The sequence below is a fragment of the Aulonocara sp. 'chitande type north' Nkhata Bay genome, linkage group LG14, assembly GCF_057382095.1.
Source record: "Aulonocara sp. 'chitande type north' Nkhata Bay isolate Kocher_YH1m ecotype deep benthic linkage group LG14, A_spYH_male_GT1.1, whole genome shotgun sequence".
Taxonomy (NCBI): Eukaryota; Metazoa; Chordata; class Actinopteri; order Cichliformes; family Cichlidae; genus Aulonocara; species Aulonocara sp. 'chitande type north' Nkhata Bay.
The window spans coordinates 20,903,287-20,930,872 of record NC_141357.1 but is presented as its reverse complement, the minus strand read 5'-3'; the positions used below and the strand labels follow the sequence as shown (position 1 = coordinate 20,930,872).

Genomic DNA, 27,586 nt, shown 5'->3' with positions numbered 1-27,586 from the left:
ATTCCTTTTTTATTACCCCCCATCTTAGTAAGCTTTATAAATAATCTTTTTACTTATAAAACTTGCTGAGTATGAAAATATGTTCCATGTTTAAAACCTTTGCTTTGACTGACAGCAGCTGCTGAAATTTGATTTTTTTTCTTTTTGGTGTTGTTATTAGTTCCTCTTTTGTACCAGCTGAGACACATGGCTGTCAGTTATTTACAAATAGACCGATACCGATCAAGAGCTGATACTGATGTTCCTCAGATACACAGTCAACAAAGGGTTTTTCCCCACAGGACCATACATGCAGTTCTGTCAAAGCTAAGTATTGAGTATTCCTTTCGTATGAACGGGAGTAAGTAGCCACTGCCAGATGCTGCTAATCAAATGCACTTGATTAACTGAGCATCTCTATAAAGGCATAAGTATTGGTAGTGTTTTAACACAATGCCAAAATCTTCTCAGTAGTGGAGGTCCCAGCAAACTCACTCCAAGGTTAGACCTTAGAGCCTTCAAAGAAAAATCAAGAACCCTACAGCTCAGACTCTATGGGCCTAAATTCTACAGTTCGCAAGTTAAATGTGAAAGTTAATGCAGTTCGTGCATAATTAAGAAACGACTGAACAAGTGTGTGTTGTGCTGCCAGAAGAAAGACTTCTTTCTAAAAAAGACGATGGCAACATGCCTTAGTTTTGCAAAGCTGCATCTGAACACCCACAAAACTTTGGGAACGTCCTTTGGACAGACAAGACAAGCACAACTTAGCACAAACATCTCATATGAGTTCAACAAGCATGCCGGTGGTGGTTTGATGACTTGGGCTTTTTTCAGAGCTACAGGACCTGGGCACCTTGCAGTCACTGAATTGGCCGTGAAGTTCTCTGAATACCTAAGTAGTCTGTAGAGTCAAATGCGAGGCCATCTGTATGACAGCTGAAGCGTCACTTGGTGTCATGCAACAAGAGAAAAGAATCAAGGTGTTGCAATGATCTAGTCAAAGTCCAGACCTCAACCTAATTGAAATACTGGGGTGAGCACACTAAAGAGCTATGTATACATTAGGTGTACTTAGTGTTTCCATGGGACTGCGTCGAGTCCTTGAAAACTTTTTCACATCTGCACTGGCTACTTGTTATAAAACAAATTAAAAACATATAAAAAAGTTGATAAAAAATCCGAACAGATCTTTCACTAGTTTTATTTTAATCCATTTTTAATATAAAAGCATACTCAGACCAAAAAATAATTAGATTTTGTAAAGAGCAACACACACAAATACCACACACCATCAGGGGAAGCAGACTCAAACACTAGGCTTAAGAAGTCTTTGTGGAGAAGAGATTTCATCAGCGAGAGAACACAAAACCCTCAAACAGCCACACAAAGACAGTATTGCAGTATGACCAGGAGCAGTGAAATGCATATTTTAGGATAGATATTTGCCTTTTTCTTCTTTTCACAGCACTCTTATTTTTTTTATAAGATAGTATGAGCTCTTTTTAACTTTAAAAAGCTACTTTGCACAGAGCCCATATGAGCAAGTTCAGTGTTTAATCTTTGAGTATTTGTCCTTTAAGTAAACATTCATTCTTCATGACCTGCTTTGCAATTTGAATGTAAAACAAAAAATGCAGAGTTCTGCAAAATATGTGTGAATGAATACACTTCATAGTTTTATATTATTACACTTTGCCCCCCCCTCTTCTGGAGATAACCTCAAATAAACATCTACAGCATTCAGGAAAGAACCTACAGCAGAGTCAGACTGATGTCTCCAACTAAAGCAAAAAGCTAAGTGTTGAAAGGGCAGCAGAGCATCTCTGTAGACATTTTCCTGTCTCTCAGGGAGTTTCATAAACTATCGTAGCGTCAGATCATTAAATGTTCTGCTGCAAACATTTTACAACACGTTTAACAGCAGGTAGAACTACAAATGTGCTAAAAATTAAAGTTGTCACATCCTTGCTAAATGTAAAAACTTATTGGTATTTTAAAATTAATCAGAATCTCATGTAACGTTTACAGTAATGCAGTTTAATGCATTTCCAGTACATCTGGCTATGCTAGAAGAGATGTATGTTTCTAAAGTCCATCAGCATACTTTTCTAAATCAAATACAGCATGTGTATATCTGAACTTGCACCTTGACATTTCCTGTCATGTAGGTCAAACGTTTGTCCTTCACATACAGAAGAATGTTAGAGTGCCACCTTATGGACACTGTCTGTATTACTGCTGAATGCCACTTGGAGAGTAGGTGGGGAAGAAAATAATAATACAAGAAAACCAGAAGACATAATCACAAGGCTTATGTCAGCTTTTGTTTTGTTTTTTAAAGCCATCATCCTGCTGGTTTCCATTCAGGATAGAGAACAGGCACATGCTCAGCTGTTGTTGGTTCAGGAGCAATCTGGAAATCACTGTAGTGACCTCATCTCCTGGTGTGAAGAACTCATCTTTCATCGTTTTGTATACATCATTCTTCCAGTACAGTAAGAAGGCAAACTTCCAACAAGTAAAAATGTTTTTTAAAAAAAATGCATCATCGCTCTATTGCTTTAATCACTCACATCTTTCCATGAGAGGGAAAACATTAAGTTTACAGCAAAAACAAGCCTTTATCAGTCTTTTTTGGTACATCACTGAGGCAGCCCTTCCTTTCCCCCCCACGCCCCCCTCTCCTAATTTTGGTGACGCCGTGTACCTGTCGACACACAGCACAAGAAAGTTAACTAAAACTGCTTACTGCTCGCTCCTGTCTGGGATTCGGCTCCGTTACACATGAAGAAAAGAAATCACATAACGAGAAGAAAAATAAAAATAAACAACCAGCAACGATAAGTCTGTCATCACTGCCGATGTCGAGAAGCGATGCGGTTAATTTCAGTACCAATTTCAGTATATCAGCGGATTTTTGGGGCCCAGAAAAGAACCCAGTTTACCGTGTGCAGAATTATTAAAGATTTGGAAAGCCAATGTTTTCTCAGCCTCTATTCAAACTATGCGAGGAAAGCCCCGGCCAACAGATTTGATGTCAGACTACACAAAGACGCACACTGTCAAACACACAAACACACATGCACATATTCTTTCACTGTGCAAAAATAGATATTTGAACACAGCTAACTCATATATATATATATATATATATAGAGATAAATCTACTGCTTAAGGTGGACGTTTTCTTTTTGTTCAAATCTGTTTCCCATACACATCAATCAAGTACTTGTCTAATAGAGATTTATACATCGTTTTTCCATTTCTATACATTTTCTATAAAACAGACATGGCTTTAAATTAACTGATGATGAACAGGCAATAAAATTCCTTCTTACCCCCCCCTGTGCACTTTTACAAAAATAATCCATAAAAAGAAATTAAAAAAATAAAAATAAAATCAACCTAAATGATTAGTTGTGAGCTCGCTAATTTGTGACTGCGCTGGAGAAACGGGAACCAGAGGATACAGCATGCACCCTCCCGGGATGTCTCAAGTACAAATGACAGATCAAATTAGTTCATTATTGAGGACACGTGTGAATGATGGGTGCTCGCTGCAAGGCGGCTCAATGAGCCACTAACAAGGGAAGTTTACATTCAGAAGCCCCACTTGAAAAATGGCAAATTTAGTAACTGGTCTTTTCTGGTCTTAGTGCACAATAGAAAGTACCCCTGAGTTCAAGGACAGGGTAGGATCCACCACGAGCCGGTGGCTACTTGCCCGAGGATCTTCGAGGCTCTTTAGGCAATGACGGGGGCAGAATATGGTCCTGGGCCAACAGTGCTGTGGAAAGTTTGAGCTGAGAAGAAGAATGGCTTGTGTGTGGGGGGGATTATGGTAGAGTGGATAAGGCTCTGGTATAAAATGTCATGGTCATTCTTGGTCTCCCGCCCCCGGCTGAAACCCTCGTTTCATATTCATCGTAATTCTAACACAGCCAACACGCTCTAGGGCTTCATCACCAGGTTCTCGGGATTTTCAGATTGCACGGTACTGTGGTTTTACATGGTTTGTACTTTCTCCTCCCCTCTATCCCTACTTTGTAGGAAATTCCTGCTCAGTATTCCTTTCTCCTACAGTTCATCAGTCTGTGTCTGGACTACCCTGACCCCTCCCCTCCCTCTTTTTTATTTATTTATATTTTTCTCATTTATTTATGTTGATTTAGACTGCTCGGCTTTCGGGTCCACAGGCTTTGTGACTCATCCATCACAGCCCGTCTTTCTCTCCCATAGCAGAAAATAGCTGTGTTGGCCACTACTCAATATTAATCGATGGGAATTTTGTCTTCCAATTCCAGTGAGCGGTCCTCAGCAGGCTCCTCGCTCTTTCCCAGCTCCTGCAGCTGCTGCCGCCTCTGCACCTCTGCCTTCAGGTTCTCCAGATCCTTTGGGCTGAAAAAAAGAGAAGAAAAATCAACACACAACTCCCTAAGATAGAAGAAATCCTGAGCCTATAATTATCCCCATTCATGTCACAGACATGCTCCCAGAGCTACACACTAACCACACCTTCATCTCAAGGATTCAAGGAGCTTTATTGTCATTTGCATCACATGTTTACATGAGGTGGAACAAAATTAAATTATAAGTCATTATTTACTAGAAAGGATGTGGTCCAATATCAGAACAGGCACACAGATTTCTGTCTGCAGGATTTATGGTTGTATAGGCACACATACATCCACACAGCCTGTGTAGTTTAAACTTTATTATCCTAAGTCAAAGCATTTGTGGAAAAATTGGAGAACTATGGCTCAAGACTACTTTAAAAATAATACTAGAAAGTGTGACACCCTGGAAGCAAAATACAAAGCAATCAGGGGTAGCTCAAGACTTTTGCACAGTACTCTAATGGCCATTTTCTGGGAAGGATTAATTCAAATATAGGAAGTGAGTATAGTGACCCAAAAGAGTGAAATTTCTATAAAATCCTAACTAAAGCAAAGATTGGAAATGCAATCTTAACACTCTCGGAGAACCAGGGTTACGCTAATAACCAAATAATTTCCCCATTTATTCAGTTCCACAGTTTAATGTCTGAGGAAGCCACTGACTTCCTGCATGTTGTGAGATTACCAACCCATATACAAGCAACAAAGAGCAGTAATGCTCCTTTATGCGTCTACCTGAGAGGTATAAAGATGATGCCATTGATGATGTTGAGCTGGTCCAGGATGGTGGCCATGCTGGGTGCAGTGAACTAGAAAATCAGAGGGGGGGGAAAGGGGGGAACGAAAAAAAGCCATCAGCACTGAACATTTGGACATAATCAGCTGGAAGCACAAAAAAACAAAATGACTTGGAACATTTACCTTAAGGGGCATAATGCTGGCGTTAGAGCCATTTTTGTAGATCTCATTCATGGTTCTCTGCAGAGCTACAGCCTGCTGCGTGAGATACTTCAGATACTCAGAACTCTCCTTGGTCTTCTCATGGGCCTCGCCCATCTGACAGGAGGAAAAAAACATTAGAAAAAAACTGCTTCATCACAACTGGTAAAGTTAAAGTGTATGAACTGCTGTGGAGCATACCTGGTTCTTATAAATGGTGTAACCCTCCTTCTCGTGCTGCAGTGCAGAGCGGAACTCAGCCTTGCTCTCATAAACTCTTGCAACCAAATGATGACTGGAAAAACAATAAGGCAGTTATAATACAAACCATCATGCCATTACTACTTTTATTCTAATGCATATGAATGAATAAATCAATCTACCCACCTGAGGGCTACTTTGAGGGACCGAGGTCCATGGTACTTTGTGTTGATGGTCAAAGCGTTCTCCAGGAATCTCAGAGATAAATCGTACTCCATGACTCCATGCAGCACCAGCCCGATGTTACTCTGAGGAAGTCAGGAACAAAGTTCAATAATTTTGCTTTTTCCCCACCTTATGAGAAATAACGTTAAAGCCAGCAGGCGAAGTCTGCACTCACGTCCAGCAGAGCCATCTCAGGGTGGTCCTCCCCACAAATCAACAACATGAGGTAACGAGCGCGGTACAGAAGCTTCAGGGCAGTCGAAAGCTGGTTGTTGGCAAAGCAGTACAGGGCCAAGTGCATCTGACAAATGAAAGGAACAAACAAGTTTAGAAGGATATTAAACATGGTCAACATGACAAACATGAGTTCCTCCTCCATCTGGTAGCTTACATATTCTTGAATTGTGTTGGGATGCTCGATGCCAAGGACTCTTTCACTCATCAGAACAGCCTTTTGCTGATTGCTGAGAGCCTGCAGGTAAATAAATATAAAAAACAAACAAAAAAACAAAAAACAAAAAGAGCCATTCAGCACCACAAAAAAAAAAATCAGCATGAGCTTATATATATATAAAAAAAAAAAAAAGGAAGCATTGCACATCTGTGCCTACCTCAGGGTGATCTCCCAGGATGTAATTAAGGCGCGCCAGCAGGCGCAGGCAGGAGCAGATCTCTGCGTGCATGGCTCCGTACACGTTGTTGAAGAGATTAAGAGCCTCGTTGATCAGCTCACATCCTTCCTTCAAGAAACCTGAGGGCAGTATAATGATTAATTTAGATATATTAGTACAAAAGGAAGAAGGGTTAATGCTCTGAAAAAACTTTTTTTTTTTTTTACACAGCATGCAAACGTCACCTTGCTGCACTTTGGCCTGCCCACTCTGGAAGAAGTGGAAGGCATCTGTGGCTTTGGGGTTTACATGTTTCACCACAGGGAAAATGTTCAGGATGTCCTCTTCTGTGAAGGCAGGCTTATGGCGGCTGTCGAAGTTATACTCCTTTATCAGGATCTAAAAGTCAAATAAAACACAAGTCTAAGAAAGGATGTGATGACCATTCGGTAAAGTGAGGGTGCAGTCACTATATTGTAAATGAGTTACCTGTATGCCAGTTTTGACTGAAATTTCTCTGAGCAGAGTGATTTTCTGGAGGCCGAATTTCTCCACAACTTGGTCGACACTTTCACTGTGCAATGAGTAAATAGGTTTTATTTAGAAATACATACAAAGTCTCTACATTTGTTTGAGTTTAACAGGTGGGGTCCTTACCACTGTAGGGTAAAGTGATAATAGCTCTGGGCCTCAGAGGCAATGTTCTTCCACAGTTCACTCGGTGTCAGGCTGGCCCACGCCGTGTTGTCGCCACCGCCGGGGACCCTGTTGCGACGTTTGCGGTTTTTGCGGCGTGACACCAGTTCATCGGGAGGCAGGTGGGCAACGGCGTCTGGGAAGGAGCTCAGGAAGCAGTTTAGGAAATGGCTCACAGCAGCAGAGAGTGCAGACAGCTCTACACCCTGCAGGAAAAAAAGCACAGATGAAAATAAACAACAGCTCGTTGATGTCTTTAAAAGAGAGCAGAAAATGTTGCACCATTAAATTTAACTAACCTGGAGGTACGTCTTGAATATATGTTTTGCACATCTGGTGATCAGCTCAGTTATTCCTATTCTCTAAAAAAAAAACAAGAAGAATTTTATTTATTTTTTTAAATTTAAACTGTGTGCTGATTCTATTGGTCAGATTTGAGGAATCAGACTCACATAGATGTGCTCCAGCTGGGCTTTGGCAGGAGTCTTCTCCATAAACTCCAGGAATGTGCCCAAATAGCGAACATTGATGCCTCTCTGGTGCAAAGCCTCCGTTAGTGAGGCTCCATCCATGGGCAGAGCGCTGTGGTCCAAACAGTCCTTCACCTGGTTATGAAAACACACAAACATGGCTTTAAACTCAGACACAGACAACCCTACGTGATAATTTGATGTGCAAGCATTTACCGAACAGACTTATCATTGTAACAATGAAATTAGGCGCACAAGTCCAATATAAAAACAGTTAAGTGCAGAAAACTACTAATAAAATACCATAAATATGCTTTAAATTTCCACAAAAACAGAAGTAGCATATCTGAACGCATGCTCTGAATTATCATCAGACAAAGGGTAACAGTTCATACAATGACCAGGACTGAGAGCAGTCCTGATGATGTTTTGCAGTCTTTTGGGGTAGTGCGAGGTGGTGACATCTTCTATGGCAGCTAAATATAGGAGGTCCTACTAAGCTGATCCCTGCAGTCGTGAAATTTAATTTTTTCCCCCCCAAGTAGTTTACAATTAAAACTTAAATTTGACTCTCTCTATAAGAGTCTCCCAGCTGCAAAGGTTTTATACACCGGAAAAGCAAAAACAGAGTTGGTGAATAGTTTAAGCAGAACACATTATGTAGCTGCCGTCATAGGCAACTCTCGCATTTAAGTTCATTTTATTAGATATGCAAGGTTGAAACAATTAGTAGTTGAAATATTAAGAAATAAATCAATAGTAATTCATGTTTTGTTCATTGGATTTATATGTTTAAATGTGTTATTTTTACTAATTGTGCAATTAGATAGGAACCTTTTCTATAGTTCCGTCTGTTGTTGCTAAGAGGGTATTTTTGGCTGGCACACTCAGCAAGCTAATTGAGACGAGCCACGAGGTTTGCACGTCCACAGTAAGATAGTAAATAGTAAGATAAATAAAAGAGTGCCTTTTTTGGACCCCCCCACGATGTAAGGATTAAAGTTTTATTCCCTTTGAGTGAGGCCAATGAGGTAAATGTTTTCTTTTGTTTATTTTCGTTGTATGTAAATATGCTAGTGTTGCGTGATATTCTAGTGCAATTACCGCAGTGTGAGGTGTAATGTGTATTTTATTGATTGTTTTGTTGGAATGTTTCGCCATATATAATGCTTAGGGGCTTTATTAAGAATATTCATTTAAGTTTGTATTTCTTTTTAGTTCTGACGGCATTGTATCGGCTGTGGTTGGACATCATTACAAGTTAAGGCATGTCGAAGAATCCTCCTGTCCGAAATAAATGTCAGTTAAAACACAAGGAACAAGTTGAGCTTTATTACGACTCGAGGGGAGTAACAGTCAGAACTCAGCCTGCTTCGTGCTGGAGGAGAGAGAAGGAGAAAGAGGTCTGCCGCAGCGGAGCCGAGCGGGAGCGGAGCCGACAGCGCGCCGGGTCACGTGATTAAGCTCGCGTCTCTCTCACGCATCAAAGACGCTCAAACACACACACAGACATCTCATAAAGCAACCAGAGTCCAGCGGTGCAGCTTGGTTAAGCTACAAAGAAGTAACACGTTTATACAAGTTAAATGTGGAGAGTAGATTTCTTTAGCTCATCTTAAAGGGACTCTGTCAAGCAATGAAAGTGGAAGTGTGGTGGTTTGGAGTAAAAGTTTAAGCTCATGTTATTGTTGTTTATGCTAAGTAACTGTAATTAAGGTACGTTTAAGTTGATTATAAGGGTTTGCTTATTTTAAGACTGCATTAGATATTTAAAGGTCACATTATAGTATTTTGTTTGACATTGAAGGTTATTTTCTGTTTTACTACAAGTGAAGAGCAATTTACTATTTTGGTTTAAGAGTTTGTGACATATGTTTAAGTTGACTCTTTAAAGTAAAGCAATTTAAGGTCCTAGGTGCTTCATAAGGTGACTATTCACGTATTTAAGTTGACCTAGGTGACTTGAGTGTAGTACAATACCTTTGACTGTCTGTGACATGGAGCAAGAAGGCTGTGACACTGAAGCTGTGGAGCAGCAAGAAGCTTTTGAAGAGCAAGAAAGTTTGCCAGAACCATGCACAAGTAAAGCTACTAAAGAAGGAAGTTTGAGGAAAAGTCAAAGAGTTAAGAAGTTCACTGAAAGGGGCCAAGCACTACATGATGAAAAGGTGAACAAGCTTCAAGCTCGCTTCAAAGTCAGTTATGAAATGTGGAAAGTTGTTGCAAAACAAGGCAAAAAGGCACTTGAAGAACCTGTTAGTGCAAAACTTAAAGAGCTTATCGGCCGAGTTGAACATACCTCGGCAGAAGTGAAACAAGTTTATGATGAACTGCGCAATCATGAAACTCCTGATGCAGACACTCGCCGCAGAGTGGACACCTGTGATGCGGTTTCTCAAAAGATGATAAAGCTAGCTCAAGAAAAATTAGCAGCAGAAGAAGACGAAGAACTTTCTGAGAGATTGGTTCACTGGAGTGATATAGGATCAGCATTCAATTCTGCCGCCTCTCAAAGATCCAAAGGTTCGAATAGCAGGCAATCAAGAAGCTCAAGTAAGTTGTCTGTAAAGAGGCAAGAAGCAGCTGCAGAGCTTGCGGCTACTGAAGCAACTCTGAAGATTATGGAGGAATTGGAAAGTGAAAGAAAGGCACTTGAAATCCTTGAAGCAGAGAATGCTGAGAAACAGAAGGCCTTAGAGCAAAAGCGAAGAGAGCTTGAAAGGCTAGAAACAGTAAAGAGAATGAATGCTGCTAAAGCACGTTTGAAAGTGTACAATGACGAAGGAAGCTCAGATGAAGAAATATCAGACCTTCTGCACGAAAGGAGCAAACGGAGAAATGTCACAGCTAAACCGATGAATCAGTTTGCACATTCGCAACTTAATGCAAATGCAGAGCCGTTTGATATGCCACAAGCCAACTTAAGGTCACAACCAAGAGAAAGCAAACAGGAAGATAGTACCACAACATTGGCCCAAGCTCTAGCTGAGTCCATTCACATAAGTCGCCTACCAGTACCAGAACCTACAGTCTTCAACGGAGATCCTCTCAAGTACAAGGATTGGAAAATGTCGTTTCAAATGCTGATAGACAGAAAGTAAATCTTTTCATTCACTGGGATGTTCTATCTTCACAAGTATGTTGGAGGACCGGCGAGAAAGGCTGTTGAGAGTTATTTTCTGTTGGGAACAGAGCGTGCTTATTACTCAGCATGGAACGTTTTGGAGGAAAGATATGGAAGTTCATTTGTAATCACCAAAGCTTTCAGAGATAAGTTGACATCATGGCCAAGGATTGGGAACAAGGATAGCGTTGAACTTCGAGAATTTTCAGATTTTCTCAGAGGATGTGAAGCGGCCATGCTTCAGGTTAAAGGTCTTGAAGTTTTGAATGACTGCAATGAGAATCAGAGAATGCTAAGCAAGCTACCTGATTGGTTGTCAGCAAGATGGAATCGAAAGGTCATTGAAATTGAAGAACAAGATGGTTCTTTTCCAACATTTAGCCACTTTGTTGACTTCATTGCGAGAGAAGCCAAGATTGCGTGCAATCCAGTAACATCGCTTCATGCACTCAAAGCAGGTGACTCAGAGAAAATGAAATCTTTCAAGACAAGAAGTGTTGGAGCAAAGGTGCTAGTGAGTGCTGCAGAAGAGACGTCCAACACAAAAAAATGTGTGTTTTGTGAAAACTCAAATCATAGCATTCACACTTGTAGGAAGTTTATGGACAAGGTCTTGAGTGAAAGAGTCAAATTTGTGCAAACTAAGGGACTGTGCTTTGGATGTCTAGGCTTTGGACACCAATCAAAGAAATGTGAAAGGAGAAAGATGTGTGACACATGTAAAGGGAAACACCCGACATGTTTGCATGAGGAACGAGACAAAACCTCAAAGAAAAGGAAAGAAAAGGAAAGTGACAAGGAACCACAAATGAAAGAGATGGAAGGCAATAAAGAGAGTAGAGAAACCAAACCCAAGGAAGCACCAAGTGAAGCAATATCAAACCGTGTGATTCAAAGTGACAGAAGTAATCTCACATCTACAATCATTCCAGTTTGGTTATCCACAACAAGCAATCCTGAACATGAGATTCTTCTCTATGCTCTTCTTGATAGCCAAAGTGACACGACATTCGTCTTGAAGGAAAAGGCAGATGCTCTGGATGCAGAGAAGGAATGTGTGCAGTTAAAGCTCTCGACAATGTCTTCTAAAGACACTTTAGTACCAAGTCAAAGGCTGTCTGGGTTACAGGTCAGAGGTTTCTCTTCTTCAAGGAGAATTCCTCTTCCTGTGACATACACAAGAGAGTTTATTCCTGCGAATTTGAGTCATATTCCCACACAAAGGACAGCAAGAGCGTGGCCACACTTAGAGCACCTGGCTGAAGAAATCGCTCCACTGATTGAATGTGACGTAGGCCTGCTCATTGGTTACAATTGTTCACAAGTGTTGGTACCCAGAGAAGTTGTGGCGGGAAAAGATAATGAACCTTTTGCCCAAAGAACAGACCTTGGCTGGACAATAGTTGGAGGAGCTAATCCATGTGTTGACTATGGGGATGCCATAGGATGTAGCCACAAGATCATTGTCAAGGAAGTGACACCCAATCAGTCAGCTGAGCAGTTGGTCAAAGAAGTGCAATACGTCTGTCGCACACAAGTCAAAGAGGTGGTCACATCTGCAGATGTAATTAAAGTGCTCGAGTCCGACTTCAATGAAAGAAAGGTGGAAGATTCACACTTCTCACAAGAAGATTTAAGGTTCATCTCCATAATGGAAGAAGGAGTGAAGATGAAAGCAGATGGACACTGTGAGTTACCTTTGCCATTTAAGGAAGACAGACCAAGTCTGGCAAACAACCGGAGCTGTGCAGAACACAGACTCAAAAATTTGAAGAGAAGATTTGAGAAGGACAAGCAATACCACAAAGACTACACAGAGTTCATGAGAGAGACTATAGAGCGTGGTGATGCAGAAAGAGTTCCCTCTGTAGACCTGGACAAAGGCCCTGCCTGGTACATTCCACACCATGGAGTGTATCATCCTCAAAAGCCTGGCAAAATAAGAGTGGTGTTTGATTGTTCAGCAAAGTACGGAGGGGTGTCCTTGAACGACTACCTGCTTACAGGGCCAGAGTTAACCAACTCTCTAGTGGGGGTCCTGTGCCGATTTCGGAAAGGTCCAGTTGCAGTGATGTGCGACATTGAGCGCATGTTTCATCAATTCAGAGTCAGAGAAGAAGATCAAAATTACTTTCGCTTCTTGTGGTGGGACAATGGAGACTTCAACTCTACTCCATCTGTCTATCGCATGCGCGTACACTTGTTTGGAGCTGCTTCTTCCCCTGCCTGTGCGAACTTTGGTCTCAAGTATATTGCTGCACAAGGTCAAGGCAAGTTCAGTGAAGCTACCATAAGATTCATTGAGCGAAATTTTTATGTGGACGATGGTCTTATCAGTTTCCACTCAGAAGAAGAGGCAATTCGTTTGGTGAAGGAAGCAAAGGAACTTTGCAGCACAGGAGGCTTGCGACTTCACAAGTTTGTTTCAAACAGTAAGCAAGTGCTTAATTCGCTACCGGAAGAAGATTGTGCAGAAACAGTAAGAAAGGACTTGTCACTGGGCGAGCAACAAATTGAAAGAGCCCTAGGTGTCAAATGGTGCATCGACTCGGATTATTTCCAGTTTCGAGTAGTTGTGAACGAGCAGCCACTTTCCAGAAGAGGAGTGTTGTCCACAGTAGCCTCTATTTACGATCCACTTGGCTTTGTGGCACCTTTTGTTCTACTTGGGAAGCAGATACTACAGCAAATGTGTCGAGAGAAAGCAGATTGGGACGAACCACTCACAAGCGATCTGAAGTCACGGTGGGAGTCCTGGTTGTTGGATCTAAAAAATCTAGCAGATGTCAAAATTGACAGATGTTACGTGCCAAAAGATTTTCAAACAGTTCAGAAGTACGAGCTTCACCATTTCTCAGACGCAAGTGTTTCAGGGTATGGTGTTTGTACGTACCTGAGAGCTGTCAGTGAAGCAGGACAAGTCCACTGCGCTCTTGTCTTTGCCAAGTCCAGAGTAGCACCCACGAAGGTTACTACGGTGCCACGATTGGAGCTGTCTGCAGCAGTTGTAGCAGTGCGGATTAGTGACATACTCAAAGCAGAGTTGGAGCTAGAAGATGCTCAAGAATTCTTCTGGACAGATTCTCAAGTTGTCTTGGGATATATCAACAACGATGCGAGACGTTTCCATGTTTTCGTTGCAAATCGCATTCAGCGTATTAAGGAAAGCACTCAACCGATGCAATGGAAGTTTGTGGTATCAGATCTCAATCCAGCAGATCATGCCTCGCGCGGACTGAAGGCCAAAGACCTCATTACCTCCAACTGGTTTAGTGGTCCAAGTTTTCTTTGGCAAGAGAAACTTCCCCACGAAGAAGTCACGGTGGGGAAACTTGATGCAGAGGATCCAGAAGTACGCAAAGTTGTTGTACTCCATACAACTACAGAAACAAATTCTTTGGCAGAACGTTTTCTGAAATTCTCCAGTTGGTCAAGGTTGGTCAAAGCTATGGCAAGACTTCTCAGATTTGTGAAAGAGATTAAGGGCTTGGAAAGGAGAAGCAATAAAGCCACTAACCTTGAAGAAAGGACAGAAGCCGAGCTTAAAGTCATATCCATTGTACAAAGATCAATCTTCTGCAAGGAAATCAAGGCACTTCAAACGCGAAAGGATCTACCCAAGGACAGAACAAATAGACTCTATCGACTCGATCCCTTCCTGGATGAGAAGGGTGTTCTTAGAGTGGGAGGTAGATTAGAGCGTTCTACATTGCAGCCACACGTCAAGCACCCGGTCATCTTACCAAAGACTTGCCATATCGCAAAGTTACTGATTGATCACTATCATCAGCGGGTGAAACATCAAGGACGGGGCATGACGATAAATGAGCTGAGATCGAACGGAATATGGATACTAGGATGCAGTCAAGCAGTATCATCCTTTATCTACAACTGTATTAAGTGCAGGAAATTCAGACGTCGAGAAGAAGATCAAAAGATGGCAAATCTACCAAGTGAGAGAATGGAGACCACCCCTCCCTTCACGTATTGTGGGATGGATTGTTTCGGCCCATTCTACATTAAAGAAGGAAGAAAAGAACTGAAGCGTTACGGGCTTCTGTTTACCTGTCTATGCTCTCGTGCGGTGCACATAGAGCTACTTGATGATATGTCAACCGACGCTTTTCTAAACTCACTGCGTTCTTTCATCGCTTTGCGTGGGAATGTACGTCAGTTGCAATCAGATCAAGGCACCAATTTTGTTGGAGCCAGACGTGAGTTTCTGGAAGCAGTAAAGGAAATGGATCAGGAAAGTTTGAAACAGCTAGGCTGTGAGTTTGTGATGAATCCTCCCTCTGCCAGTCATATGGGTGGAGCCTGGGAAAGGCAAATTCGTACGATCCGAAGTGTATTGACAACCATTCTGGATCAGTCATCCAGATCATTGGACAGTTCATCTCTAAGAACCTATCTTTATGAAGTGATGGCAATAGTTAACAGCAGACCTATCACCCCACATTTACTCAACGATCCTACTGGACCTCAGCCACTTACACCTAATCTTCTGTTGACCATGAAGTCGTCAGTAATACTGCCACCACCAGGAGACTTTGTAAAGGAAGATTTGTATCTTCGCAAAAGATGGCGTAGAGTCCAGTACTTGGCCAATGAATTTTGGCACAGATGGAAGAAAGAGTACTTATTGAGCCTACAACAAAGACAAAAGTGGCACAAAACAAACAGAAATGCAAAGATCAATGACATAGTGATCGTACAAGATGACCAAGCATCAAGAAACGACTGGAAGTTGGCCAAAGTTGTTGCCATACACCCGAGTGAAGATGGATGTATACGCAAAGTACAACTGTTAATGAGTGACTCATTGTTAGATGACCATGGAAAGAGACTGAGTAAACCAGTTCTACTTGACAGACCTATACACAAGACTGTGACACTATTAGAAGCAGATTAGTTTACATTTCATAAGTTCATAGGTGGAAATCACAAGTGATTTGGTGGGAGTGTAGCTGCCGTCATAGGCAACTCTCGCATTTAAGTTCATTTTATTAGATATGTAAGGTTGAAACAATTAGTAGTTGAAATATTAAGAAATAAATCAATAGTAATTCATGTTTTGTTCATTGGATTTATATGTTTAAATGTGTTATTTTTACTAATTGTGCAATTAGATAGGAACCTTTTCTATAGTTCCGTCTGTTGTTGCTAAGAGGGTATTTTTGGCTGGCACACTCAGCAAGCTAATTGAGACGAGCCACGAGGTTTGCACGTCCACAGTAAGATAGTAAATAGTAAGATAAATAAAAGAGTGCCTTTTTTGGACCTCCCCACGATGTAAGGATTAAAGTTTTATTCCCTTTGAGTGAGGCCAATGAGGTAAATGTTTTCTTTTGTTTATTTTCGTTGTATGTAAATATGCTAGTGTTGCGTGATATTCTAGTGCAATTACCGCAGTGTGAGGTGTAATGTGTATTTTATTGATTGTTTTGTTGGAATGTTTCGCCATATATAATGCTTAGGGGCTTTATTAAGAATATTCATTTAAGTTTGTATTTCTTTTTAGTTCTGACGGCATTGTATCGGCTGTGGTTGGACATCATTACAAGTTAAGGCATGTCGAAGAATCCTCCTGTCCGAAATAAATGTCAGTTAAAACACAAGGAACAAGTTGAGCTTTATTACGACTCGAGGGGAGTAACACATTATGCTTTAATCATTTCATGTTAGACACTACCTGGGCCTTCATTTCCTTAGCCACACACAAGCCTTCATCGGGGAGTTTAACATGATCGTGATGTCCTTATAATAAAAGGCAAAAACTATTTGAATCCACACTCTTCACACACCAAGACAACTCAGCTGGATGTTTGGGAGCAGAAGCTTCACTGACCAGTGTTGGGACCTGACAGGAAACCAGGAAGGCAGCTGCGTCTTTGAGTAGCTGCTTCTGCTTCTGGATGTCGTCTGCGCTCTCTTCAGGGAACCGTACTCCTGGTTCAACACCACAAACACAATCATTGCTTTTTGTTGTATTCACTTTTGAAGTAATCGGGAATCAAATGTGGTAGTGTCTCCACAACTCTAGTTTTCCACTTCCAAAACTTAAAAGCTTCACACAATGTTCATGGAAAAGATCATTTCTGACTTCCCAGCTATTTGTTTCTAATAACCCATATAATAGGAATCATCATGTTACCTGGGGAGAAGATATCAGGGTTGAAGCGGATATCGAAAGCTGTGTCGCTGATGGAGCCCACTGCCTTACAGGCATTCAGGACCACTTCACGGCTTTTGGGGTCTGTTTGTGTTTGGGACCAAAGACAAAAAATAAAAAATAAAAAAATAAAAATACAGAAATGTTAAAGGTGATTACGTCAGACAGGTCATGTCAAAATGTGTAAAGATCAGTTCTGATCTGAACTGTTCTTTCACCTCAAACTATCTGTTCACACATCAATACACAACAGCAGTCCAGTTTATTTCACCCTGGTCTCAGCAGAGCACCCACCACCATTCGATCAGGACCACAAACCCTCGCTCTATGATTGGCTCACACAGATTACACAAATCACGCACCACAAGGTTATTTCTGCATTTCAAAGCACCTTTGGATTAATCAACACAGCACCCGATTATGGAGTTATTGGGTCAAATCCTGCTATTCCCTGCTGCAGGCTGAGGACTGAACGGGGACAGCTACTCAGGTGGAAAGAAAACACTATGATCCAGTAATTTTAGAGTTCTATTGATCCATTTCTTTTTTCTAAGCCGTTATCCACCAGAGTAGCTCTCTCTGTATTGTCCTGGCCCCAATTTTTGGGGGGGGTGGGCGCGGCGGTGTTTCTAAACGTACCAATACTAGATCCATCTTCGGCAACTAAGGTCTCCGCTAGCTCTTTGGCCTGAGCTAATCCTGGAATACTTTCCTCAAGCTCCTTACCCGCCAATGGGCCCTTGCATTCCCCGTTCTGGGTGGCTGTGGGGTCTACAGGCCCGTTTGTTGTGGGCTTCGAGGAGTTCTCTTCGCTGTCAGTTCCTGTTTGTGAGGCAGCAGTGGAAGCATTGTCTGTCTGGCTAGTGCTATCTGTGGAGATGTCTGTTGCTTTAGAGGAATCTGTGGCATTGGTCTGTGCTGTGTCTGTCTGGGTCGTGTCGGCTTTGCTCTCTGCGAGTGTTTCTGAGGTTTCTGTGATGGCGGGTGTGTCAGTCTTGATAGAGTCCCTGTTGGCTTTATGCTGCATCAGCTGTAACGCTGCCATCTTCATGAACAGGAGATATCTGAAGAGGAAGACAAGAAAAAGTAGCAAAGTCACTTCTATATAATCAGCACAGGTTTCTAGAAAACAGCTCATTATTGCTGCACAACAACAACACAAACCTGTGCTCAACAAAGGCTTCGATGAGCTCTTGGCGTAGACAGGCCAGGCGATGGCGGTGCTGGCGGGGGAAGCCTAGACGCTGGCACTCTGGAGACAGCTCTACTCCATCCACAGGCAGGAAGTTGAGGTCAGGGGGGAAGGTGCGAAGGAGGTCGAGAATATAGTGTCTGCCGTCATTCCCGATGATGCCTTTGCATTCGACAGAGGAGCACAGCTCCACCGTGTCATTCTTCTCATTCAGCACGCTGTGCCGCTGGATCTAAAATTTAACGTACAAAACATACACAGTATCTGTATGTAGACACGAGTCAGCTTTATTATTGTCACACAGTCACGCTTCTTACCTTTAGTGGCCTACTGGTCTTTTCCAGCAGTTCCAGGTATTTGCCGTGAGACACAACAGTCTTCCCAAAGTCAATGGAGCCGTAGATGACGCTCTGCTCCTGCTCACGCTCCAGGATACCTGGGATGATGGACTGGGCGGTGACACGGTAGCCTCTGTAGTCCACCACTACAGTTCCCAGAGTGTAAAGACCTTCCACATCCACCCCGCTGTAAGCTCGTACTCCGTTCAAGTCATTGGTGGGTGCTGCGTGGGCGGCCGCATCGCCCCCCAGCTCACGATAGTGGTCCCGCACATCGAAGCCCAGACTGAAAAAGATGTTGTTCCAGATGAACATCTGCATCCGAGTTTCTTCACCAGGGTTGATGGCCATTACGTTGCCATCAATTACAGCCATGGCACCTCGAGTGGCAGCTGCCGCAAAGTCACTGTGGACCTGCAGAAAGTAAAAGGTTTCACATTAAATTAGCATCAGCATAAGCAACAAGGTGGCTAATTAAAGAGCTGCAGAAAGTAAGACTTTAAACCTTGAATATAGCCCTCTCCCTTAGCAGCCGCTCAGGCAGGTTCTTCCGGGGCAGCTCTCTGGTAGTCTGCAGCTCTTCGTTCCAATCTCTGGTCTAGATGCACAACAAGAAAATTAATATTGGAAAAAACTTGAAATCATTCCTCTTGATGATCTGCTGCTGGATTCAGCGCCTTGACCTGTCCAGGGATGTGCTCCTCATAACCCAGGCGGGAGGTGTATGCGTCCTCAGCTCGAACACAGTCCATTGCATGGTCTACTTGCGGAGCAGTCCAGCTGTATACTTGGAAAGGCGTGGCTATCCTCTCAAACGGGTGTCTCTGGACTCTGCAGCAGTAAAAGAGAAACCATAATTTCCATGGTTCATAATTTAGCTGCAAATATCATTTTTCGCTTGCTGTGAGAGGGTCCTAAAACTAATAACTGATGAAAATCACAGTCTTGATATACAACTTTTATTTGCAAAGACTCATTTGTTATAAGATATTCAACTGCTGTCCCCGAATGTGAAAGAACAAAAGTGCAAAGTAAGTAGAGGTCAAAAAAAATGACTTTTGTTCCTTTGGAGGGCACAAAAAAAAAAAAAAGAAGAAGAAAACAGCTCACAATCAGCATCAAGGCAAGTGAGAACAACAAATTACCGTAATTGTCGGGCTATAAGCCGCTACTTTTGCACCAGCTTTGAACCCTGCGGCTTTTAGTCAGGTGCGGCTTTTCTATGGATTGTCCATGATTTTTGTGATATCGTAAGAGGATTTGTTTTGTTTGTTCCGCTGTTGTACGGCACTACGTTGCCTGGCGGAAGCGTATGTGATCAGACACATAGTATCGGGGTTCAAGAGTGGTATGTTGGTCACATGTCCGTCCGCCAGGCAACGTAGTGCCGTACAATGTTATGCCCAACTCCACCAGTGGAATCTGACAGTGTGGAAAAGTGTGAAAACATCCATGATCACCAACGGATATCGAAGGGCTGGACTGCTGCATGATGGAGAGGAGGACACCGTCACGGCCCTTCAGAGGGTGTTCGACTCTGACACTGACAACGAGGATTTCTTTGGTTTTGAAAGTGACAACGAAGGAAAGAAGCGGAGAGTGAATGATGAAGCCATCCTGAGCCTGTTCGTTTCCGACACTGGAGAAGAGGACTTTGGTGGTTTTAGTGCGCAGGAAGATGGTGGTGAATGACTGACTTTTCTTCTTGTTAAAGCCGTGTCACTGCACCTGAGCCTAGAAGATAGTCCGAATCTATTTTTCTGGTGTGCTGTAGGTTATTGTTATGTACTACATTTGTTACTCATTTATGAAGCACAGTACATGTTTCGTACTTGTAATTACCGCTACTTGTACATATACCTAAAAAGTTATGCAAATATGTACCCATAACTTGTTTTTCAAAATATTAATAAAAGGGGTGTGTCTCCAAACAGCCATCTCTTTCCTGACAATTCGCTTTGTGCATATTCTCTTACATATGATAAGTCAACATTGAAACACCTGCAGCTTTTAGTCAGGTGCGGCTAATGTATGTAGAAAACAGGATTTTTCCCTGATCTTAGCTTGTGCGGCTAATATCCGGGTGCGCTTTGTAGTCCGGAAAATACGGTAAGTAAAAGAATGAAATGTTTTCACCTTTTCTTTTGCAGGGCGGTGAAGTTCTTCTTGAAGGCAGGGCTGATCTGGCTCAGCAGCTCAACTAGAGAGTGGCTCAAGAAGCTGGGATTAGCTGGTTTGGGGTTGAAGGTGTAGGTAGTAGACCTGAAAAGCACACAAGCACATTATCATCATGGTTCACACTAATATAGCCGAGTTCATCATCTGCAGCCTGCTAAATGGAGAAAAAGCATCTATATAAAAATACGAAAAAGAAACAAACTTGCTGTTAAATATCCCCGCCACACTACAAAGCACTAATACATGAAAGCAAGCTTATGACTGAGAAAACAGCTGGAAGGGAAAAAAAAAGAAAACATACAAAAAGAAAAAAAAAAATCTTCATCCTAACAATGCAACATGTTTCCAGGCTGTCCACCTAAACAAACTGCATCAACATTTCCTGTTCTATTTTAAGGAAAAACACTACAGGAGAAAATGTGCCAACTATAATGAGCTGACTCACAGCATCGCTTCTTACATCACCTAATTGCAGACTAACTGCTGCCAAATGTCTTCACCTAATGGCATCTTGAATTATAAATACACGCTGCAGAAACGGTGCTGCCAAATGCTTAAACTGCACTTTAACGGCAGAGAGTCAGCTGCAGTAAGAACACAGAGCTTGTAAGGAGACACCAGGCCCAAACATCAACTGACTGGTTGAGGTAGAAGCCGCGTGTTGAGGCAGTGACGCTGACATGGCGCTCCTCCACAGTCACAATGTACAGGTACATGAGGTCGCCGTGCATCTTCCTGTTTCCAGGTGGAGGGTTCCACCCGCTCATGGTCAAGACCTTCAGGCACTGCATGGGCTGTGGAGCACGTAAAATAAGAGGATGAATCTCAAGTTTAAAAGCCAAACTTACTTCCCCCGTTTAAGTCCCTAAATGCCTTCCTCACCTTCCAGTCCTTATTCTGTGGCTGGAGGGGCACAAGGGGGCGCTCTTTACTGCCGGGCAGGATGTGCTCTGGAGGGGTGCAGTCTATCTGCTCCATCTCGCTGCCCTTTTTCTTCCGCTTTCCAGTTTCTATAAGCAAAGGAAGAAGCAAGAAAGGAAAATTGGTGGATTTCTATTGAATAAAACAGCATGCATGCACACACACAGGACTAATGTGAACACATAAACCTTATTCAGTCACTCTTAAAACCATCTGTTGATCGCTTAACACAAGGGTGTAAAACATAAGGCTCAGGGTTCAGAATCGGCTCGGCAAAGACTCAATCCCAATGGACGGCTACGGGAACTTTTTCTGTCACGCTGACAGGTTTCTTTCATTTACTGCAGCAGCATTTCTTCATTATGCAGAAAACCCTAACCTTTTCCTCACATCTTTGAGATTAAATGTGTAGTAAAACTTCTTTAGACTGAGAGAAAGGGAACTTTCACTCGTCCAACCCACTTAAGATCAAGTTTGACATGTCTGAACAAACACATTGACTGAGAAGGGAGTCTTAGATTTTCTGCTTTTCATTTCTAAGCTGCATGCTGTTCGATTACTGCAAAGGCTGCAGCAGTGCATGGTGAAAATTCCAGAGCTGGGAAACATTTTACTCCCTTCTTAAAAATCCCCTGAAACAATTTAATCCTCAGCTCTTACGTATGAATAATATACAAGCAGTTTAAAAGGCGATTTCACTGAGAAGCAGGGGGGAAACCTAATGCCAACAACAGTCATTCATTTATCTCCCGACTGCAAAGTAGGTTTTAAAATCCATCACTGAGAGAAGAAAACCGCGTGTCTGTCTCTCAGTGCAAATACTTCGCAAGAGAGTGTCTCTTTCATTAAGGCTCCCAGAAAAATAAACCCAACTTGTCTGAATGACAGAAAACCAGCAAGGTGATAGGATTGAAAAGAGTTTTAGGTCATATTCATGGTAAACGTGTTTGCCTTGTGTGATTTTAACCCGTGCACCAACTTGCTGGTCTGCCCTCAACTTCATTTTGTCTCCATATTTTATTCCATCTCAGAAACGGGCATTTCAGCTCGCGTGCTCTTTGTTACGCTCACACGCTTCAAAACAGTGTAATACAAGGTTTATCAATAATTTAACAGAGTTTGTCTCAAATGTCCTCAAAGTCCAACTAAACTACACAAGGTCCAGCTCTGTAAGCAGGAATCACAGTCTTTAAAGAAACTGTTGATCCTTAGTGTCATACCTCCAAGATCTCCATCAGTGAAGATGCTCAGGAAAGAGAGAGAGTTGCAGTCTACTCCGTTGTAAGCGTCAGAAGGGTCCAGACTCTTCAGCAGGTCTCTGATGTGACGCACATGGATTCGAGCTTCACGCACCGTGTAGGGCTCTGAGGGAAACAAAACAAACAGTGTGGTTTAAAACCCAACTAAGCAACATGTATACTGAACTATTATGAGTGCTGGAGGCTACTCAAAATTTTGCATTACTCACAACTTTTTGGTTTTTAAGCAACAAATCAATTTGTCCCCCAAATTAAGTGGTTAACACAAGAGCATTTTCGCTCATATCAGCACAAGTGTCTTTTCCAATAACTTAAGGAATACCAGCCCAGAACACACCCCACAGAGGAATTTCACTTGTGTCTGCAAAGATCACACAAGTAGCCTCCTGCCAGCCAGTTCTGTACATTATCATCAAGTCGACTATTTTTGCACTGCTTCAGCATAGGTAACAGACACACTCTGAAACATATTCCTCAGATACAGCGTCACTGACGGGGAATACTTCAGTTTGGCTTTTGAGGCTGAGTTTAAACACTAATAGGAGCATGTTCATCTCTACTTTTGTTAACTGCAAAACTCAAACATTGGCCTGAGCGTCACTCTGGGTCATTTAACGCTAGCTTTATGTTAACGTCTTGTATTTAGCCGGACCCCTGACAAGTGTGACAATATGTATGTATGGATGGATATGATGATTAGAATTGAATGCGATTACCGATTTTAGAAACACCTTTTCCATTACATAAGTCGAACCCTTAGCAGACCCACGTGTATAATGCCGCAACATGACAACCAACATATTTGTATATAAAACGGTTTCAGGATCAGGCTGCACCTGCCAATACTGTGAGTTCCACCTGGTTCTCCTGGAGGTTTCTTCCTGTTAGTTTTTCCTTCCCACCAAAGTGCTTGGTCATCATGATTCTCTCTTAAACAGATAGCCATGAATGTAGTGCCCTTCTAAGTAAATGGACAACAGCTCTCAGGAAGTCCGTCCAAACTTTGCACGACAAGCCCTGGTGCTTCAGAATCTTACCTTCCACCACTTTGAGCACCGATCCCTCCTGCAGACCCTCGATAGACTTGAGCTCGGCAAAGTTGTCCAGCACATTTCCATCCAGCTGCAGAGAGAAGCAGGTGCGGTGGCAGGTGTCCTCACGGTCCATCAAAACCTGGTGGATTTCCTGCACCATCTCCTGGGGGGAGACCTGATGTTGGGGAAGAAATTAAAGAAATGAAGTGACACAGAAATGAGGAGGAGCAGCAACATTTAGTTCATGTTACAAACTACATCATCACAGACATGACTTGAAAGTCCTGTAGTTTTCTTAAAGAACTGCAGCTTATCCTCACCTGCAGGTCAAATGGCTCTGTCCCCGGAGCCTGGATCTTTACAGTGAAGCCTGTGTCCTGGATCACTATCACTTCCTGTTCGTTAGACTCCTCCCCTCCGTCTGCCTCGCCATTCCCATCCTGCTTTGAGTCCGTCTCCTCCGTATGCTCATGAGCCCTGTCACCATTTACCATGGCTGTATCTGCACTGTGCCCTTTAATGAAAAAAAGTGCATAGATCAAGCTTTATGTTAAGTTACAAGACATATCTACTAATAAAATATTCAACTACTTAAGGCTTTATTTAAAATAACACAACCAACTCCCTTTGTCAGAAACGACAATTTATTAACTTGTTGTTCTCCTCTCACCCTCAACCTGCGTCTGCCCCTCCCTGAGGCTGATTCTGCTGGAGGTTTCTTCCTGTTCAAATGGAGTTTTTCTTTCCCACTGTCACCAAGTGCTTGCTCACAGGGCTTTGCCTGATTGTTGGTGTTGTGTCTGTATTATGCCCCTTAAAATATAAATGTCCTCAAAGCAACTACTGTTGTTATAGAAAAAAAAAATTGAATTGAACTCAATTGTTAGTTGGATAAACCATTTACAAAAAAAAAAAGAACAAAAAAAAAGTTGATCATCGCTTTCTGAATTTTCCACTTTAATACAAGTGTGATCTTAATTAGAAAATATTGTAAAATAAATGTTGTAACCCAAAAAGTGACATTTGGCGTACTGGTGACAAAATGCAGCCGTAAGCACACTGAGTATTAGCACATTCTTCCTTTGAATTTCTTATGAGTAATTGAAAACTGTGTTTTTCCTGTTTGGGAACTTATAAAAACCAGTTCCAATCTTTTCAATAGTCATGAGGAGGCTGGACAGAAGCACTGTCTCGGTTTCAGAACTGTTAGAGTCTTGTTTCCACTAATGAAAGGGGGAAAAATATTTTCCATCATAAGTCAACATTTCAAGTGAAGAAGTTTGACTTAATAACTCAACCTTCTGAAAAAAAAAAAAAAAAAAAAAAAAAAAAAAAAATCACTAAAACATAATCTAGCCTTTCTGGTTATTGTTTTGTTCCAGTAACAATCTCAATCAAGCTAACATGCTAAAATGCCACCACAGACTACACTACAGGCTAATTCTGCTAACACTGAAAGGACAAAGGGACAATTGTTATGCACTCTCCAAGTGAGCTCACCTTGCCAAACAGCATGACACAGGAATTTATATGTAGTTACAGACATATGGTACTACAGCTGTCTGGTGATGCTAAACTGTGTAAACTGGATAAGTATATTCAAATGAAACAAAGACGTGTATTTGCCCTTTCTTCCACATCAATAATAATAATAATAATAATAATAAAGCTACTGCTGGGTCCTACCTTGTCACAAGGGTTCAACACTGTGGCCCTTCGCATCCGAATTCCAGCTGGAATTAAAACAGTGACCCTTCACTTGTCAAGTGAATGCGTTAACCACCACACTATGTAGTTATTGTGTCAACTGCACCACATACAGGAGCGTTCCTGTCAAAGCCTCGAGGCCATTTGCTGGGTAACACTGTGTTTATGCTATAATTTATTTGTTTACAGCATAATTTAGACAATGCACCTCTTTGGCTGCCATCAGTGACTCAGCCATCATGTCAACACTAACTCACTTTTCTTCCACATAAGCAGCCAGGTCACAAATAAGGAAGGCAATCCTCCAGGCCCAGATGATCTTACCGATATCCTTATAAAATATTTATTTACGGTTGAGCAAAGCCAACAAAGCTCAGCTATACCATGACAATGCTGTGGTTTTGCTTCCCTGAAGTCGACAAAGACTAGAGGATTAGCGTGAGGGATCTTTCTCAACACTCAGATCTCTCTTTTTATTCAAACATCAACAGTACTGAAAAGACCATGCTGACAATCATAACTGACTTGAGTCACTAATGATTTATCTGAAATTTGACAATAAGTAACCAGCTTCGTCTAGAAAAGAAAACGCTTGGTTTCCAGCAGTGACCTGCTGAAACCTACACCGTTGCAACACTGCAGGGAACTCAGCCAGGAGGCCTTGAGGGAGGATTTCACCATTCACGAGAGGGAATTATGGGTCACTTACATGGATATCTGCTTATACCAGCACTGTGACAAATAATCCAGCAGTTGCTTTACCTTTTTATAGAAATCAGAGCCACCAAAATTATTCTCTGTAAATTCTCTGTAAAATAGGCCAGCTGAGAAAAGTCTGACAGCTCCTCTCATTATACAGACGACAGATGGATATTATTTTCTTGAGTAACAGTTAAGGTGAGAGGAAAATGACATGAATAAAAATGAGCTAAATTAATTCAAAGGAACAGGGGCCCACTGCAAGGACATCAGGCAAATGTTTTCTCTCACTGACCTACAACTGCTGCCAGCCAGCGCGTCCTTGCTGCCTGTCAAGGGTAACGCGATGTCAGGGTTACTCGGAGAGAAGGGGCCAGAGGGAGGGGAGGGGCTGGACCTGGACCGCGACCCCGGGTGGGGAATGAACGCAGTGAGACGGTGGGGGAGAGGTGGAAGAAGCGCATGGGAGAGGAACAACAGGCCACGCTCTGAATAACAAACATAACTGCTTCAGGGCGAGTGAGCATGCGGGCCAACAATGTCGGAAAGAATGAAAATGAATGAAAATGAATGAAAGAATGCAGAAACATTTCATCTCCGAGTTGAGCTCTATTTTGGCTCACACAAGTGACATGATGATGACCAACTTCTGAAATATTACAGACCAGATAGGAAGGAAATAACACGAAGTATTAGGCCAATACTGCACTTCTTAAGTCCAGCTTCTTAAAATTTGATTTGCGGCCTCATTTTAAATTAAATTTAATTAAATATCTTCAGGTAATGAATGGTTAGTGATACAAAACAAGTCACTTGAAGAGGTTATCTCTGGATCCTGAAGCTGAGAGACCGTGATAAGAGGCACTTTACAGATTTTCTAATGTTTCATTAACCAAAAGAAGATCTACAGACATTAACGGCTGTCTCTGATCATTTCGTTTTGATTAATTCATAAGAAACAAAGAGGGGAGTTGGCGTGCAATTGGCTAGATTAAGTCTGTAGATATCAGATTCATCATCGCAGAAACCCAACAGTACAAAGCACTATAAGTGATAAGACTAATGATGAGGTTTTCCAGTGGACAAAGCATTGCAAAACAGACCTATTCTCTACAGTAGAGGGATTAAAGTTCATCAGAAAGTAGGTAATGAGGCAAAAGGAGGCGGGAGAAGCAATGTTAAAACAGTGAAGAGGAAATGTTGCATGCTGCTTTACTTCAGTGTAGAAAATAGAGATGCACTACCTGGTTATAAGTGCATAGATTCCCAAATGCAGGAGAAGTACCTAATGAAGTGGGTGAATTTTCCACTCAGGGTGTACATCATAAAGTCTGCCAGAAATCCTTGAGAATGACTACTTAATTTAATACAAGTATGATAAAATGTCTCATTCACTGGCTGAAATCAGACACTTCTAATTCTTTTAGTATTACTTCATCAG

General features: G+C 42.1%; 2 protein-coding genes across 5 annotated transcripts in view; one reads left to right on the top strand and one right to left on the bottom strand.

Annotated features, from left to right (window-relative positions):
* Positions 1–1,167: 1,167 nt before the first annotated feature.
* cluha (CLUH binding protein of NUMT mRNA a) overlaps positions 1,168–27,586 on the bottom strand; it is a 29,781-nt gene continuing 3,362 nt past the window's right edge. For 2 of the 4 annotated variants that reach the window (XM_086261475.1, XM_086261477.1), the window contains exons 2-27: positions 24,060–24,253; positions 23,743–23,914; positions 22,667–22,810; positions 21,408–21,535; positions 21,165–21,319; positions 20,484–20,609; positions 19,031–19,178; positions 18,853–18,945; positions 18,327–18,761; positions 17,982–18,241; positions 17,457–17,881; positions 16,800–16,901; positions 16,494–16,594; positions 7,504–7,656; positions 7,351–7,413; positions 7,013–7,257; positions 6,845–6,929; positions 6,601–6,754; positions 6,356–6,495; positions 6,136–6,216; positions 5,920–6,045; positions 5,706–5,827; positions 5,520–5,613; positions 5,301–5,435; positions 5,115–5,188; positions 1,168–4,380 (exon numbers count right to left, since the gene is read on the bottom strand). In XM_086261475.1, the coding sequence (XP_086117601.1) occupies positions 4,254–4,380; positions 5,115–5,188; positions 5,301–5,435; positions 5,520–5,613; positions 5,706–5,827; positions 5,920–6,045; positions 6,136–6,216; positions 6,356–6,495; positions 6,601–6,754; positions 6,845–6,929; positions 7,013–7,257; positions 7,351–7,413; positions 7,504–7,656; positions 16,494–16,594; positions 16,800–16,901; positions 17,457–17,881; positions 17,982–18,241; positions 18,327–18,761; positions 18,853–18,945; positions 19,031–19,178; positions 20,484–20,609; positions 21,165–21,319; positions 21,408–21,535; positions 22,667–22,810; positions 23,743–23,914; positions 24,060–24,253 (4,082 nt within the window). In that variant the 3' untranslated portion in view covers positions 1,168–4,253. Of the gene's footprint in view, positions 4,381–5,114; positions 5,189–5,300; positions 5,436–5,519; positions 5,614–5,705; positions 5,828–5,919; positions 6,046–6,135; positions 6,217–6,355; positions 6,496–6,600; positions 6,755–6,844; positions 6,930–7,012; positions 7,258–7,350; positions 7,414–7,503; positions 7,657–16,493; positions 16,595–16,799; positions 16,902–17,456; positions 17,882–17,981; positions 18,242–18,326; positions 18,762–18,852; positions 18,946–19,030; positions 19,179–20,483; positions 20,610–21,164; positions 21,320–21,407; positions 21,536–22,666; positions 22,811–23,742; positions 23,915–24,059; positions 24,254–25,425; positions 26,679–27,586 lie in introns of those variants that run through there. The other 2 variants (XM_086261478.1, XM_086261476.1) reach the window with 2 other exon arrangements.
* Positions 10,641–16,308, top strand: LOC147314508 (uncharacterized). Its single transcript, XM_086261474.1, has 2 exons — positions 10,641–15,979; positions 16,167–16,308. The coding sequence occupies exon 1, from the start codon at positions 10,641–10,643 to the stop codon at positions 15,555–15,557; it is 4,917 nt and encodes a 1,638-aa protein (XP_086117600.1). The 3' UTR covers positions 15,558–15,979; positions 16,167–16,308.

Excerpts from the sequence above, each read along its gene's own strand:
- LOC147314508 (XM_086261474.1), top strand. The coding sequence starts at position 10,641 with ATGTTCTATCTTCACAAGTATGTTGGAGGACCGGCGAGAAAGGCTGTT.